General features: G+C 49.7%; 1 protein-coding gene across 1 annotated transcript in view; it reads left to right on the top strand.

Moving 5' to 3' along the window:
• The first annotated feature begins 6,060 nt into the window (after positions 1-6,060).
• Positions 6,061-13,259, top strand: part of KIAA1755 (KIAA1755 ortholog) — a 39,282-nt gene continuing 32,083 nt past the window's right edge. The window contains exon 1 of the mRNA XM_047746513.1: positions 6,061-6,291. Coding sequence (XP_047602469.1) covers positions 6,289-6,291 — 3 coding nt within the window. The 5' untranslated portion in view covers positions 6,061-6,288. The remainder of the gene's footprint in view (positions 6,292-13,259) is intronic.

The raw sequence follows: 13,259 nt of genomic DNA, 5'->3' as shown, positions 1-13,259 counted from the left end.
GGAATGCCTTCTCTTCTTTCTTCCCATAGTGAACTTCTATTCCTCCTTCACAACCCAGGTGAAAATGTTTCTCCCTCTAAGAAACCTCCTCTGACTCCTCCTCTGGGGGGTGCTGCTGGCTTGCTCCTGTAGGCTGCTACCTTATCTGTGTGTCCCAGCCCCAACTTTGCACTCCCTTGCCTCCCTCACGAAGAGGTGAGCTCCTGAGGGGTGAATGAAAAGACAGGTGTGAAGCAAAAGGGGAACAATTGCCTTGGTGCATGGTGCAGGGCTTCCTGGAGGAGGTAGTCCTGGGAGAATGAATAGGTCTTGCAGACAGGGGGGTCCCCTGGCAAAAGGAAGAAGATGAGCAAAATCACAGAGGCAGGGAAGCGTGGATGGTGCCTGAACAAGCAGAGTCCCAGCTCCTCCCTTCTTAGACTCCCCTCCGAGCTGGAGGGGCTCTTGGCTGCCTTCCCAGATGGTGAGGGGAGGAGAGCTCCACAGGCCCAGAGGAGTTCCAAGTAGCTGGGGAGGGGGAGGTGACTGGAATGAGAAACCCAAGTCCTGGATGAGTCATTGATGGAGTCTATCCTACAATAACAAGAAAGGGCTGGACTGGGAGGAAAAGAGAAACCCCAGGTGGGGGCTAAGGGATGGGCTGGAGGGAGTGGCCCTGCCATGGGACCTTGGTTCTTAGTTCCCACTGTCCTTGGAGCTTGAACCTTCTCCAACCCTTTGTGACAGCCCTCTAGCTGATGGGTGTCCTTGCCCCCTCTTGTACTCCCTTGATCTCTACTTTCTACTGTCGGCTCATCCAGCAGCTAGAGGAATTTTGGGGAAAAATAAGTCAGATCACATTACTCTTTTCTTAGTTTCCTCCCATGGCTTTTCAGGGCTCTAAGGCAAAAACCTCCTCCACCTCTTCTTGTGTCCCTGTGCCTCTCACTGTGCCTCTTTTCTGCCTCTAATTCTTCTCCTGCCACAGGGCTTTTGCATATGCTATTCCTCCTGACAGTAATGCTTTCCCCTGACTCCTTTCATTAGTTCATTCTTTCTCTCTCTTCAGATTTCAGCTTAAGACTTCAGGGGGAGCCCTCCCAGACCTTTAGAATCTACTGGATTCTTTTGATATGTGCTTTTCTTCTCTTGAATAACCATACCACGATTTGTATCATGCTTCATTATTAAGATCTGATCTCCTACTATACTGTGAGTTACACAAGGGTGGGTCCTGTCTGTCATGTTCACCTTGCTACTCCCGGGACTCAGCACACTGTCCCTGGGATATAGTAGGTAATCAATAAATGCATCTGTGTCTCTTGCAGGACATGACCAGTGCTTGTGGCTGTTGTCTCACAACAGGCAGGGGAAGGAGGCAAAGCAAAGATTATTGGTTCCATTGTATAGCTGAAAAAACTGAGATTTGGAGAATTTAGTAAACCCCCATAAACCTCCGGGGAGTTAGTGAGCAGGCAGGAACTTGAACTCAGAGCCCTGACTATATACCATAGGCTCCTCCACCAGGAAGCAATTTTAGGGACAGTCCAAACATGACAGGTTGGTGTCCTGGCTGGGGAGTGTCACATTGTGTGAGTCAGCCCTCTGTGGGTGGATCTCTGTGCTGTCAATCAGGACAGATGAACAAGGTAAGTTTTTTAAGTCTCAGGGGCTTTTGTTCTCATAGATTGTTTCCATCTCTGTCCCTGTACACCAGACTGTGGGCATCCTAGGAGAGGGAGGTATCCATGTATCCCCATCTCTCTTCCACTCCCATCCCAAGATCTGGTCTCAGGAAACTCACCTAAACATCACATTTTCACCTGCAAGAAGAGAAGGTCCTTGAAGGACAGCACCAAGTCGTTTCCATTTTTTGTCTTCCCACTGTTTATGGACTGGGCAATGATCCCCAAAGCTTTTGTTGGTTTGGGCTGTGTTTCCATTCTTCTCCTTCTGGTTTCTTGGAAGAACTTGTCCCCCACTCCATGCAGTTCTGGTAGAGCTGCCATCATAGGCTCCCACCCAACAGTGGGCATAGAGTCTATTCTGACCAATCGGAATATCCTCATTTCCTTAACCACAGTGACTGGCTAAGGAATAGACCTGGGATCCAAGCAAGGCCAACCAAGGTCTCTTCCCTAGGATTAGTATATAGATGCAGGGTAAAAAATGTTGTGGTCTTAGGATTGTTGAGTTGAACATCTGTCCTTGATAGGTAAGGTCAATTTCATCTAGGGCAGGCCATAGGTTAAGTTACTGTGATCTTCAGCCTCCCTGTTCTGGGTCTTCTCCCCCAACCCTGTCAGTAATCTCAGTGCTTCCCCTTACTCTCAGCATCCCAGAGGGGAGCACCGTCCCTTCCAACCCAGACTTAGGCAGCTCAGTGTGGTGTTAGTCGAATCCTCTACTGCAGATGTCAAAGACAGAGTTAGAAGTGCAAGAAACTTACCGGGGGCGATGCCCGTGAGGGTGAAGGGGAGATGGGCAAAAGCTGTATCCTGGAGGAATCCACAGCTCACTGAACTTCCTGCTATAGGATCCGTCTTGAAGGGAGATCTAAGTGGCACAGTCCGTGGCTGATCCAGTGCCTCGATACCTACTCATTCCAGTAACAGCCCATAGGAAATTATAAGGCAAGGTTCAAAGCCAAGCCTTCCACCTCCAGAGCAGGTGCCTTTTCAATGCTATCCTACCTTGTACATTAGGAACTGCCAATAGTGGATAAGCTAAGCATTGTCTTAACTCCAGCCCTGCTGATGGGTAGTGGCTGCCTGGGCTCTGTGTTGAGGAGGATTCTAAGGCTGCTTCTAAGTTCTGCAGGAAGGTTCATGATGGATTCCTGATGCCTACCATGGGTAGGAAAGGGGTGAACGTGCATAGGTGAGCCAAGAATTTGCTACCCTTACAGAAAGAACAAATAAATACTGAATGAATGAATTTGGAATCCCACGACATTCTGTTTGAATTAGGCAATGCTCTTCCCCCAAGCGAGATTGTCTCTGGGGAGAGATATCCTGACAGCCAGACACCTGGCTCTGGGAGTCTCAGAGTTACAGGGACAACTGCCATTTGCTGGGGACCTCCTATATGCCAGGCACTGAGTTAGGCTCTTTCAATCACCACCTCATTGGATTCTCACAAAAGTCTCATGAGGAGAGGATTAGAGCCTTCAGATTCTGCTGAGAAAACTGTGGTCCCCAAAGAGGAGGGATCTGTGCAAGGCGACCCAGCAGGTCGGGGGCAGAGACCCACTTCTACCACGCTTCCCCACTTTCTCCATTCCAACCTATGTCAGAGCAGTGATGGGTTTCTCCAAATCTGGTGTAGCAAGTGGAACATGATTCATTCAGTTAATCATTTGCCAAAGGGAGAGGAAATACATCGGACAGTCCTTGGAAAATCCTCTCTCTGGAAAGTCCCTGAGAGATGAACCAAATCGAATCTAATAGTTAAGCCTGTGTAGTTGGAGGCTGATTTCACAACCATTGGTCCCTTACATAAACAACACCATTTTATGTGTCATCTATGAATTCTGCTGCGTACCAGACAGAGTGCAAAGCATTTTACATTCATTGACTTATTTAATCCCCACCACAGTCCCATGAGGAAGTAAGTCATATGTTGTCTTAGAAGGATGGATTTGAGGTTCAGAAAGGTGAACTTCTTTGAGGTCACACAGCATGGAGCCAAACCATACAAGGGTGTAGGTATGCGTGTGTACATTTTTGGCTGTACGTGAAGTAGTACTAAGTCGGTAAAGAGTATTTTTGGAAGAGTGTGCACTGGAATAAACATATAAGGGATGTTGAGAGGTCCAAGGGATGGGCTGTGATGAGCACCGTTGTTTACAAGCTATTTCAGATCCTTTCCTACTCTTCTTGTGTGACCTAATTTCCCTTTACATGATGAACTGGTCCCAATATATTCATTGTTATGCTACCTTGTCACATGACCCAATTAGAATCTTTCATTTAAGGGGCACCTGGGTGGCTCAGTGGGTTAAGCCTCTGCCTTCAGCTCAGGTCATGATCTCAGGGTCCTGGGATTGAGCCCCGCATCAGTCTCTCTGCTCGGCAGGGAGCCTGCATCCCCCCACCCTCTGCCTACTTGGGATCTCTGTCAAATAAATAAATAAAATCTTAAAAAAAAAAAAGAATCTCTCATTTAAGTCTTTGATTCTAGAAAAGGGTGACACATAGCTTGGGATTCATTCAGGTAGCGCGGGAAGGTGGTTAATAACATAATTTCTGGAAATGGATAACCTCGTGCAATTTCAGGCTCCACAATCAGTACCTATTCCCCATTGGGCAAGCTAGCTGACCTCTCTGTACCTCTTTTTTTTTTTAATCTATAAAATAAGGACAATCATAGAATCTACCCCATAACAGTTACATAACAATTACTACCTGCATTTAGAAAGTTCTAGTTTGGGGTGTTTTGATGTCTTTCCATCAGTCTTCAAGGGTTTGCCATTCATTCCCACAAGGAGACCCCTGGAGCATCTCATTTGGTTCCTGTGCTTTCCAGAGGGTGGGATCCCAGTCTTCTCATTGATTCTGCGAGCTCCTGATACTCTACTAATCCATTATTTCTCTGCGAAACTAACTCAGAGTCAGTCTCTGTTGCCTGCAACCCCAGAATGCTGGGCGTAATGTCAGTTCTGTTTCACTGCAAAACTGGGACTCTGCAGGCTCCAAGCTGGGAAACCACCCCCCAACCCCCACCGCCAATTCCCAGTGGAACTCTGCACTTGACATCAACAAGTCTGTTCTCTCTTAAATTCATGTCTGGAGCAGTGATGCCAAAAGAGACTGCCCCTGCATGTGGGAGACATTTATTTGCTTGCTTAATACATGCCATGGAGGGGTCCTCTGGGCTGTGTGGCATAGTGAAGCTATTCGGGATTATTAGTCCCAAATTAACAATGAGCAAATGTAGGACCAGGGATATGAAGGGACTTGTTAAAAGCTACACAGCAGGATGGGATGGTTCCTAGCTCAGGTTCTCACTGTTAAAAGACTGATTAACCTATGTGGGGTGGGAGATGGGCTAAAAATAAGGCTTGGGCTTTGACCTTGAACTCTCAGTACTATACTTGTCCTTTTTCAGTTCTTCGCTGATTCTAAGTTTCTTTCAGCTTAATGGTAACTCAGGGCCTTTGCACATGCTGTTGCCTGGAACTCTGTTTCTTCCACCATCTTCCCTCCCCGACTCTTCATCTAATTCCTTCCCCCTTTTTAGATCTAGGCTTCTCTGTCCCTTCCTAGACCACCAGCTCCAAGTTGGTCCCTCTACAGTTCTCAAGGTCCACATTTGTCTCTTGCCTTAGCAGCTAGCACACTCAAACATTATTTGTTTCTCTTTATCGGTTTCTTGCCTATCTTCCCCACTAGGTTATATATTACCTGAGGGCAGAGGCTCTGACTTCTGTCTCAGTTCCTGGCACAATGTTTGTTCAATAAATAGAGGAACCCCAGAGTCACCCAGCCAGAAATCATCTAGTTTCTGTTCTCCCTCCAAAGGTGAGGAACAATGGCTTGACCAAGGCCACAAAGCTAGTCATTATCTGCGAGAAACAAGACAAGAACTCGAGAAGTTACCACCACCTTTAAGTCTTGAACTGGGCCATCCTGATGTGGGGGCGGTGTGGGCTTCCCAGGGGCAGGGCGTTGAGACAGATGCCAATCTTTGCCACCACGTCTAAGAAGCAGGTACGATCACCATCAGCCCCATCAGTAGCATCATCCCCATTTTACAGATGAGGAAACTGAGGCTTAAGACACTTTGTGACTTGTCGATTCCCACAACTGACGAGCGGACAAGGTGGAGACTCGAACCCAGGGCTGAAGCCGAAGCGGTGCGCACCCAGCGGTGGGTGCAGCGCGGGCGCGGAGTCCTGGCACGGCCGTTGGTGCACCGGGGGCGGATGGGCGGAGGGGAGCGGGCGGAAAGGCGGCGGGCGGCCCAGCAGCTCTCGGCAGCGGCGGCGCAGCCCCGGGAAGGGGGGCGGCTGCTCGTCCTCCCGCGCGGCAGGCGGGGCGCGGGCCGGGCGCCGCCACAAAAGGGCCGCTGTCGCGCCGCCCCGTCCCGCGCGGGGAGCAGAGCTTGACCCGCCCCTGAGGCCGCCAGCGGCCCCCGCTCTACTCGCGCTGCCTCCAGTTTCCTCTCGCCGGCTCCGTCGGGCCCTCTCCCTGTGTCCCTGGCCAGCCCGCTCCACTCGCTCCAGTGCTAGGAGGGGGCCGCGCCCCACAAACCGACCTGCGGACCGACCGACTGATCCCGCGCCCCGGAGAGGAGCAGCCCATCACCATGGTAACGCCTGCCAAGGCCTGGACCACCTCGCTCTGTCCCCTTTTGGTGCGGGTGTCCAGGGCGGACCCCAACCTTTTATGCTATGACCCTCAGTGCCTCGCTAGGGGTCTGTGTTAACTGCTCCCCACCAGGAGCGGGGGGGGGGGCGGTGGGGGAATGGGGGTGGAGGTGTCGGGAACCCCCTCTGGCCATGTCCTCTCTCCTCTCTGGGCCCTGTCTCTCCAGGAGCGATGTGGATGGCTAAGATTGGATGACTTGTGAACTTAGATGTCGCCCCATCCCTGGCACAGATCAGAGCTGGAACCCTAGCCCTTGGGTCTTAGATAAAACAAGCGGTGGTGTTGTGCTTTCAACTTGGGGCTGAGGGTCAGGTATACCCACTGTCCTCACACAAGGTGCAAACAGAGATGAGGGTTCAAGCCCCCCTCCCGCCCAGTGCCCAGTGGAGAGGACAGAGTTCCTTACCAAAACGTGGGGTGGTTTTTTCACTTTAGACTCAGGGCCAAAATGTCAGGTGTGTCCCTAGTCCTGATGTGAGGTAGTCTCATGGGAACAGGGTGGGGAGGTAGGCCTAGCGGAAGGAGAAGAAGGAGGGCAATACCGCCATACTGTGGCTTCCTTGGCTGGCCCCTCTCTAATGTTGAGATGCTCTGGGAGGAGTGGGAGGAGTGTGTGTGTGTGTGTGTGTGTGTGTGTGTGTGTGCCCGCGCGTACACGTGTGCCAGTATCTGGGAACAGGGAATGAAAGAAAAGTCTGTTTTCAGGGAATCGCAGCCCAGCTCCCAATAGGCCCAGGAGCCCCAGGCGGGTTCACGGGAGCACTGGGGTTTGGAAAAGTCCTGAAGACCGGCCAAGGCTTTAACCCCTTGATTGATGGCCCATGTTGAATGCGTGTGGATTTTCACTCAGTGCACAAGGATTCTATTAAGACGGGTACGCACACACAGAGCATAGCAGTGTATGTTCCCATTGCCTCCCACGGCTGAACACCCGTGCCCTCTGACACACACACGGCTTACCCACCGGCTGTCCCCACTGCCAAAATATGGACATCCATCTGCATCCATGCCACAGACATATGGCAAAACCAGGCTGCTAGATCCACACACCAGCAGGATAGGTGGACGACACACCTTGCTGCCTGAGTTGTTTGAAAGAGATAGTCATAAGCTCGTGGTTCTTCACCTTTCCCTATGGGCAAGGCACTGTGCCCAGGGATTTATATGCAGGAGCTCATGTCACGAACATCAGCCCTAAAAATAGACCTGCTGGGATCTTCACCCAGCAGATGGGGACCTGAGGCTCTAGGAGCTTCTGTGGCTGCCCAAGGTCACCCAACCAGGAAGTGGGAGATAGGACAGCCTGAATTCTGAATGTGCGTTCAGCTGTCCAGGCCACCCCAGAACCACACCTGCATCAAGCAGTGTTTGCTAAACCTTCCCTGGTTTTGGACTGAACTCAGGGATTACTTTTGGAATCCAGAAACTCCTTGCTGAACGCCAGACCCTCAGATTAAGAGGCAGGCCCTGGGTGGTTCCCTGAAAAGGCTGAGCAACTCTTTCTTAAATACGCATGATGGACAGACTTTTTTCCCACTTTTGTTACTTGCCCACCTCTCTGACCTCACCTCTGTACTTCAGCCACTCTGACCTTGGTTCAGAGTCTCTTATCTTTCATGCTCCTTCCTGCCACAGGGCCTTTGCATGTGCTGTTCCTGCTGGGGTGGCACTCCTTCACCTGAAGAATTCCTATCCATCCTATCAATGTCCACCCAAGTATCACATCCTCAGGAAAGCCTTTCCCAATTTCCCTGACTCCCACTCTAGCATGCTATGTATCTTTCCTTCACGGCCCTACCACAGTTGTTCTTTGCCTGGGATGATTTGATTAAAGGCTACCTAGTGCCCTGGCGCATCCCAGTGCCAGAGCATCCTATGACAGAGGCTCTTTGGGCTTATTTGGTTTCACATTCCCGAACTTTTAGTTCTATCATAACAATTTGTGCACATTCACTTGCTGGATAAGATATTATGAAGAAAGAACAAAATCAAAATTACTATTTGCTTAATATTTTTCTTTTAATCAGCTTACCTTATACACTTAAAGGTATATTTAAGACATTTTATATCATGACCATGAAAAGTCAGTATCTGAGGTTATAAACACAAAATAACTGTAAAAATGTCTACAATGAGGGCAAATTTGTGTTGGTAAATTCTGGCTCAATGAGGTTGGCTCTGGATGATTCCAAGCGGGAGGACTGCTTTCTTTTCATTAAAAGGAGTGATCACTGTGTGTCTGAGAGGTGTTTTAAGATATCCTGGCACTGAACTGAGACTTTCTCTTTGGTGTTCTCAGGAGGACTAAACAAGAGTTGGGATAACTTTCTGTGATTTCACATCAAGTTCATGGCCTCCCCAACTCATCTCATGGGTCCCCTGCTAGCCTCTCCCACACTTTGAGAAAAGCTAGTTGAATCCAATTTATTCAACATTGCCAAAGTATCTGCTTCTCCAAGGCACCTGCTATGTGCCCGGCCCTGTGTAAGGACCTGAGTGTGAGAAGAGTAAGCTCTGGTTCCTGTCCTGGGGGTTTCTAGTGCAAAGTTGCTGAGACTTCCGGGCTGGGTGACCGGCGATGGGAGTCCCTCTCTTTGCCTGGAAGCATATGTGTCATGAAAAGCAAAGAGATGTGGGTTGAGCGGGGCTCTGAAGGGTGGGAAGGAGATCACCCAGCCCAGGGAGGGGCACAGTACAAGCTCAGGCAGTGCTTCTCCAAGTGGGGCACCTGCCATGGGTCCAGGGTAGGGAGACTTTAGATGAACTTTTTTTTTTTTAGATTTTATTTATTTGACAGACAGAGATCACAAGTAGGCAGAGAGGCAGGCAGAAAGAAAGGAGGAGTGGGAGAGGGAGAAGTAGTCTCCCTGCTGAGCAGAGAGCCTGATGCAGGGCTCAATCCCAGGACCCTGAGATCATGACCCGAGCCGAAGGCAGAGGCTTTAACCCACTGAGCCACCCAGGCGCCCCTAGATGAATATTTTTATTTATAGTTGTTCATCTTTGTGAGTGGGCAGAAGTGGTTTAGGCAACACAAACACAGGATGATAAATAAAAATCAATGGATTTAAGTTGGAAATGAATTGACAAGAAGATGAATGTGAAGTAAATACTAATTGATATAAAGCAAAATAAATTAAGATGTATAAACAGCAAGAAAAACTCTGCATATGGCACATGGGTGATTGGGAAGCCCTGGGCTAGAGCATCAAGTGTGTTGGAAGAAGCAGAAAAGTACGCTGCCGTGGACTGATGGCCACTAGTGGTGGGCAGAGTTGCTAAGGCAGTGGGGAACCACTCAAGGTTGTTGAGCAGTGAAGGGTCACAATCACATCTGTGTGCTAAAAGGCTATCATAGGGGCATCTGGGTGGCTCAGTCATTAAGCGTCTGCCTTCAGCTCAGGTCGTGATCCCAGGGTCCTGGGATCAAGCCCCACATCTGGCTCCCTGCTCAGCGGGGAGCCTGCTTCTCCCTCTCCCACTTGTGTTCCCTCTCTCGCTGTCTTTCTCTCTGTCAAATAAATAAATAAAGTCTTAAAAAAAAAAAAAAAGGCCATTGTAATGGCCAAAGGAGAGCCCAGCCTGGGGAAGGGACAGAAGACCTCTACCCAGCTCTACCATATACTGAGGGTAAAGCCTTGGGCTCAGTGTCTTAACCCGTAAAATGGGAATAAAAATACCAATCCCATAGAATTGTTGGGAAGATGAAATAAAATAATGCTAATAAAATAATGAAAAGTGCTTAGGATAAAGCCTGATACCGAAGCTTGCTCAGTAAGAAGCTCTAGTTATAATTGTTATTATTATCATTATGTATTTTAGGTGGGTGATGGTGAGCCCCAGGGCAAGGGCAAAAGGGATAGGGAGAGAAAAGAACAAACACAAAACTTAGCCCTGGACAGGTGAAGTGGCTTGCTCACGGTTACACCAATGAGCCATGACAGAGCTGGTCTCGAATGTGGGTCTTCTAACACCCACTGGTTTTTCAGTTCACTGCATCTGGGCTGTTTTTCCAGTTCTAAAAGGTTCTTCTTCGACTTTTATTTTTTTTTAAAGTAAGGAGTCAATTCTCACTCATGCCTCCACTCACACACAAATAAAAAGGATTTAAAGCAGGAGAAGTTTTAGTTGGACATGAGCAACAACTTCCTGGCAGCCAGGGCCACAGAATACTGCTTTTAGAATCTCCAGCCTGGAAAAGTTCAAGAGGAAGGTCCCAGGTAGCTGAACCTGGCGGCCACAAGCTGATATCCACTGGGCTCTATCTGGCTCACAGATGTGTTTGGTGTGGCTAATCTGTAGAACACTGGGAAACTTTACTAAAATGTCAGCAGACCCAGCAATGCTGGGTGAAGGCAACACTGGGTTGGAGCTGATGAGATGGGACGTGTGCCCCAGTCCCCACTACTCCCTATTGATTCCCGGACACTGAGGCTGATTATTAGGGGCCACTCACCAAGGGGCCAGAGGGGTTATTTTCTTGCACTTGGCTACTTCTGTCTTCCATGTCACCTTTCAGTCCCTTGTGGGCATTTGTGCCTGTGGCTGGTGGTTTGGATTCTTCCTGGGCTGAGTAGAGAGATGGATGAGACCAGATCTTTTTAAACTTTCCCATCAATTGAGGATTAACTGATCCCATTTAGAAACCGTGTCCCAGCTCCAAACCTTCCTGCACCTGATTATACCCTGAATTCTAGAGTGACCCTGTTGGAAGCACCCTTAGAGATAGATAGATAAGCCCAAAGCACCCATTTTACAGATGGGGAAATTGAGGCCATGGTCACCCTGTGAGTCAAGGGTGAAATCTCACCTTCCCTAGGCATGCCATGGAGGAGAGCAGGGGATGACAGCAGCCCTGGGGCCCTGCCTACCTCAGTTCTTCCCAGCCCTCTCTCTTCCCAAGCTAGGGAACGATGCTCAGTGATGCTCAGAGCTTTGTCTGGTGGAGCCAATGGACAAACCTGGGCCTTTAAGAAGAGTTCGGCACACCTCAGAAAGCCCAGCTAACAACATCTGGTGAGACCATTTAGAAAGGGAACAGGCCTTAAAACACACACACAAAATCACACTTTTATTTTCCCCCCTTGTTTATAAAAGCTACACAGGCTGGTTACAGAGTGGTCGGAAAATCCAGCAAACTATGAAGAAAATGAAAAGGGTGACTTACGAGGCCCCTGCCCCCCACAGCGCTCGGGGGTGACGGCTGTTAACACTTTATTCCAAGGCCTTTTGGCTTACGCACCTTTTTACAGCATGGAGATCACACTGTCTGGGAATTTTTTCTTTTAGAAACTTCCAGTAAGCAGAAGAGTCGTTGCTTCCCGGGGTGAGGGAGTTGCCTGGCAGGGAGCCTCTTTCCGGGGTGGTGGAAATCTTGTATGTTCATCTGGCCACTGCTCACAGGGAAAGGCACATGGGTAAAAACGACATCAAACTTGTGTGTTAGTAAAAAAATAATGGAGGCTCAGTGCAAAGTGTTGACACAGAAGTGTAAGAACCTCTTCCCGCCCTCCTGTGCCCAGAAGGAACCGCTGGGGACAGACACTTTTCTGCCAGCCCCATAGCAGTTTCCTTGGGTCTATCCAGAAGTTCCCTGAGCATCATTCAGGCACCAGCCTGGCAGCGGGGTCTGTAGGCCCCCTTGGGGGCTCCTTCTCTGCTGCTGGGGAGGGGCTGGAGGGCTGCAGACCGGCTCTGGCTTCTCCCTTTCCAACTTCTTGCTGTTTCCTGGCAAGGAACAGTTAAAGGCCCAGCCTGGCTGCGCTCACTGGGGAGGAATGGAAACACATCGATTAAGTTTCACGGAAATCATTTTGAGGGGCCCGTGTCTGACCAGCAGTATTTGGGTTCCTGAGGGCCCAGGCTGGGCTGCCTGATTGGTTTTGAGTGGAGAGGGGCCAGCTTTCCTTCCTAAGGGCTCCACACTGTGTGCTTACGCCCATATTTGGACAGCTTATGAACCCCTGGGGTTCAGGCCCATAGCAGGTAATGCTCTGGCCAAGAGCTTGGAGTCCCATTAACTTGGAACATTCTTGTTTTTTTACTGGCCGCCCCTTAAATCATTAGAGTGTGCAGCCAGTGAGCCCATTTGTGAAAGCCAAAGGCATCCCATCTGTGAGCTTTAGTCTGCGAGAAGTAAACAGCTTGAAACACTGCAGGACAGGCGGCTGGGAAGGCCACCCTGAAGGCTGGTGGCTGCTGCTGGCCGCATGGCTGGCAAGGCACCAGGGGGCAGGGGAAGAGGGTGGGCCTGACTGGCCAAGACAGGGTTGGATCCTGGCTGTCTTTCCCCTCCTCTCCACGATCTTGGACAAGATCTGCTTCCTCTTCTTTATCTGCAGAGCAGGACATTCCTTCTCCGCCCCAGGACCTTTGTGTAGCTAAGCAAGAGAATGTGAGTGAGCACAGGGCCCCGTGCACAGCAGGTGCCTGGAAGTTGTTGTTATTCTTTGGGTGACAGCAGTGGGGTTCAGGAAGGGGCCAGGAGGGGGACATGGCTTCACACAGAGGCTGGGACTCTAGCTTCATCTGACAGGAGGAATAAAGAAAAAAAAAGATTAAAAAAAAAAGGCAACAACACCTTTTTCTTTTCTCAGGACCCCTGCATCCATCAACTCCCTGCATTTGCAGAAGAATCATCTGAGCAAGATAGGATAGGCTCTAGAATCCCCATTTACAGATGGGGAAACTGAGGCACATCAAGGCAGAGATGATTGAGCTCACTGTTGCCCCGAGGTTGACATGCAGACCACAGTTGGGACACAGGCTGTCACAGAGTGGACCTAAATAACAGGAGTCATGTGCTGGTAGACTCAGGGCCTTTGAGTTTCCCTCTGATATTCTGAGGACCCCCAGAGAAAACCCACCACTCACGATAAGATGTCTTCACTACCTTTCTAATGTGTGGCA

The sequence above is a fragment of the Lutra lutra genome, chromosome 9 (genome assembly GCF_902655055.1).
Source record: "Lutra lutra chromosome 9, mLutLut1.2, whole genome shotgun sequence".
In the NCBI taxonomy this organism is placed as follows: domain Eukaryota; kingdom Metazoa; phylum Chordata; class Mammalia; order Carnivora; family Mustelidae; genus Lutra; species Lutra lutra.
The sequence above is the reverse complement of the archived record's forward strand: the minus strand, read 5'-3'. Positions and strand labels throughout refer to the sequence as shown.